The sequence below is a fragment of the Ipomoea triloba genome, chromosome 3, assembly GCF_003576645.1.
Source record: "Ipomoea triloba cultivar NCNSP0323 chromosome 3, ASM357664v1".
Taxonomy (NCBI): Eukaryota; Viridiplantae; Streptophyta; class Magnoliopsida; order Solanales; family Convolvulaceae; genus Ipomoea; species Ipomoea triloba.
Window position 1 is genome coordinate 24,981,404 of NC_044918.1, and position 3,937 is coordinate 24,985,340.

At 38.0% G+C, this 3,937-nt stretch overlaps 1 protein-coding gene across 1 annotated transcript; it reads left to right on the plus strand.

The window, feature by feature from the left end:
* The first annotated feature begins 6 nt into the window (after nucleotides 1–6).
* Nucleotides 7–3,937, plus strand: LOC116011754 (zinc finger CCCH domain-containing protein 56-like). Its single transcript, XM_031251157.1, has 2 exons — nucleotides 7–1,201; nucleotides 3,539–3,937. Exons 1-2 carry the CDS (start codon nucleotides 394–396, stop codon nucleotides 3,814–3,816), a joined length of 1,086 nt encoding a protein of 361 aa, XP_031107017.1. The 5' UTR covers nucleotides 7–393; the 3' UTR covers nucleotides 3,817–3,937.

Consider the following 3,937-nt stretch of genomic DNA (forward strand, 5'->3'; position numbering starts at 1 on the left):
TTTTTTTTTTTTTTTTTTTTTTTATGTTCTCTGCATTTCGCTTCTTCAGGGTTTGTGGTTTCTTGAAATTTTAAAAAATTTGGGTTTTCAAATTATGTTTTTGTTCAGGGTCTCGGAGTTTCGAAGTTTGAAATTAGGGTTACTTTCTTGTTAGAAGGGTGAGGATGCAGTAAGCTTGGTTCTTGGTAGAATTTCTGTAATTTAGAAATAAAGTTGGATTTTGGAGTTGAAGTGTTCAGTTCAGTTCAGTTCAGGTCAGCATATAGCAAGAGGTTGGATTTTTGCTTCTATAGATGGATAGTGTAGGGTTGGTTATGTTGTAGTTTATGTATGTGAGTGTATATTTCTCCTGCATAAGTTGGTTTTGAAAACTTGGTGTGGTTTTTTGTGTTCATGGATTTCATTGGGGAAACAGTTGCCGGTGGAAATGTGCTCTCCGGCTCTGATGACGTTGAGATGAGTGGTGGGTTTGACAATTGGGGGATTCCTGGCTCCATGGACCAGGGTGTTTGGGCTACTGAGGATGACTATAATGCCTGGAACCCGGGTTCCTCTGTTGAAACCCCTTCAAACTCTGGCCTTGATGGTCGGCTCTCTCAAAATCACTCTGGGGGTGAGCCTCCAAACAAGAGATCCCGCAACTCACAGGGCGGAGACGCCCATGTCATAGTCCCTACTCGATCCAAGGCAATTGGAAAGATGTTTTTCAAGACTAAACTGTGTTGCAAGTTTCGAGCTGGTGTCTGCCCTTATATTACTAATTGTAATTTTGCTCATGGAATAGAAGAGCTCCGCAAACCTCCTCCTAATTGGCAAGAGATTGTTGCTGCTCATGAGAGTGAACTTGGAGGAGGAGTGGTGGTGGAACCACCCAGAGAGGAGCACCAGATTCCAACCATGAGTTCTCCCGATTTACGCAGTGAGACCCAGAGGTCTTACAAAGGAAGGCACTGCAAGAAGTTCTACACCGAAGAAGGTTGTCCGTATGGAGATAGTTGTGCCTTCCTTCACGATGAACAATCTCGGGCTCGTGAAAGTGTTGCCATAAGTGTGACTCCAACTGCTGGTCCCGGATTTGGTAACAGTGCAACCGCGGCAAACCAAAAGCCTTCCAACTGGAAGACTAGAATTTGTAATAAGTGGGAAACAACAGGCTATTGCCCATTTGGCAGCAAGTGCCATTTTGCTCATGGAGCAGAAGGTAAGGCTAAATCTTTCTTATTTTGGCATAATTCATCATTTCAATTGTTATCGTGAGAATGCTAAACTATGATGATTAGCAGCTATTCAGAGCTTTCCTTTCATTTTTCATATCCAATGTTTCATTAATTTCTCTCTTTCATTTAATTGGAAACTGTCTCTGTTTTTGAACTCAGTAAATCATCATATATAGTGTGTGGTTGAGTTATGAGAATGAGCTGTTAAATCATCTAATGTCTGCATAACAAGCATATAGAACTTATTACATATGCTAGTTACATAGTACAGGTTTGAGTCCTTTACAAATTTTGTTAAGAGTCCCACATTGAAAATATAAGAGAAAACATTTTTGAACTCAGTAAATCATCATATATAGTGTGTGGTTGAGTTATGAGAATGAGCTGTTAAATCATCTAATGTCTGCATAACTAGCATATAGAACTTATTACATATGCTAGTTTCATAGTACATGTTTGAGTCCTTTACAAATTTTGTTAAGAGTCCCACATTGAAAATATAAGAGAAAACATATGGGTCTATAAGGCCATAGTTTAGACTAAGTAATTGATTGGATTCAATCTTTTAGTGTGGTTTGGCCGATGTGCATTATAATCCATTTGAGTGACCTTGACCCAATTTCATGTTTTTTTCTTAAAAACTGAAGCGGGCATTTTTTTAAGTGGTGGCAACTGGTGTGTGGGCACATTTGAGCCAGCTGTCCTTGTTTTTTTAAACCGGAAATACTGTATGAGTAACAAAGGCACAGATAAGGTGTCTGAAATGATACCATGAAGAATATTAGGGATGCTAGGATGCCTGCTTATAGAATGGAATTTCAGTTCCGGAAGGTAACAATCAACACGTGTAAGTTACTCTAAAATGGCCATGAAGTTACCCCAAGTAGTTTAGTCTTTTGCTAGAACATATAGGACAGTTAATGCTTAGAATACACCATACTAAGGTGGGCATTTATTTAGTTAAGTTTATTATTATTTGTGTTTATTCCACATTTGTCCTCAACTTTAACAATCATCCCACTGTTAGTCCAAAATGCCCTTAAATATGTGTTGGTGAAGTTTCCACAAAGTAAGGTCTCTTTTGGTATTTAGGATTAAAAGTGAAACATTTCTTAAAGTTGAGGACTAAAAGTGGAACAAATCAAATTAAATGGCCAAAAAATAAAAATACCAATATAGTCAACAAACCAAAAGTGGAATTTCATTTCACCTAATGTTTCTACTCATATCAGTTTGGCTGATGATTATGCTAATAAGTCATGTTTGAGATTGTCTCTTTTACCCTGTACATAATGGATTGCATGATATTTTACAAACAAATTAGTCCTGCTATCTGGTTGTATTACATTGTTATTTTGTAACCACGATTCAAAAGTCTGAGCAGGTTTAGTATGGAACAAGGTTCCTTTTTTCCTTTTACCTTTTATATTTTCTTGATAGTTAAAGCATAGAATAAGGCTTATCTTTGAGATAGTACACTGAAATCTATATTTTTAGGAATTTAAGTTGTACAAGTAGAAAGGGGAGTGATGAGGCAAGTAGAAAGAGGGCAAGTACTAGGATTTTAGCTTAATCGTAAACTGCTCACCTTTCATGGCATTAGTCCTAGGTTCATATATATATACATATATATATATATATATATATATATATATATATATATATATATATATGAACCTAGGACTAATGCCATAACGGATGGTAGTTGTGAATTTGGAGTAATAGTTCCATGATTTCAAAAACCTGTAGCAACAAATTTCATGAATCCATTTTTTCTTTTACACTAATTTTCAGGTATAAGAATGCTTCCAAGATTTGTGTCAGTTATTGTTTCTCTATCTCTAGTTCAACTTCTGTTTCAGCTAAGGTCAATGTGGTCAATTTTTTTTGTGGTAATGGCTGCTAAACTAGGCTAGGCAGTATCTGTAAGTTACAGAAGTGGTTTTTATGATCCTCTTTTTCAAGGTTCTGTTAAAACTCTCAAGGATACTGTAGATTTCATTTCTCCAGTTTGGCAAGACCTTAATGTTGGAAGTATGTTGGAAGTTTACATTATTTTTTTTTTTTGGATTAACGAGGTAAACCTCACTCCTCACTGTGTGAGTATGTGAGTAAAGCCCTCGCCTTGTGACCTAGCCGGCAAAGGATCACAAGGAGGTAAACCAGCCTAGGTTACCCATAGCTGACCGGCTCAAACCCAAGGGCTTGAGGTTCGAACCCACGACCTCTCGGCTGCAGGTGTAACTCTCTTACCACTTGGGCTACCCTTACGGGCGGAAGTTTACATTATTATTTGCACTAACTGTTGTGTGTGTTGACAGAACTGCACAAGTTCGGGGGAGGTCTTGCAGAGGGCGAAGGCAAAGATTCTCCATCAGCTCCTTCTAATATAAATCTGGGAGGGGTAACAGAAAACACGGCAGCAGTGTCAGCCATATCGGCCCCCCACGGAGATGTTTATCATTTGGGTTTGGGCGTTCCAATACAAAGGTCATCCTGCAGCATATCTCAGAGGACCGGAGAAAGGCCCATTCAGAAATGGAAAGGACCCGATAAAATTAGTAAAATTTATGGTGACTGGATTGATGACATTGAATAACAATCAGGTTGTTGTTGTAACTTAGGCTACAGATTTCAGTCACTGTTTGCTGTTTGTTGTATGGTAGAGGCTTTGCTTTTTAAACGGCTAAAATATACATTCTATTACTCTGCTTTGAAAA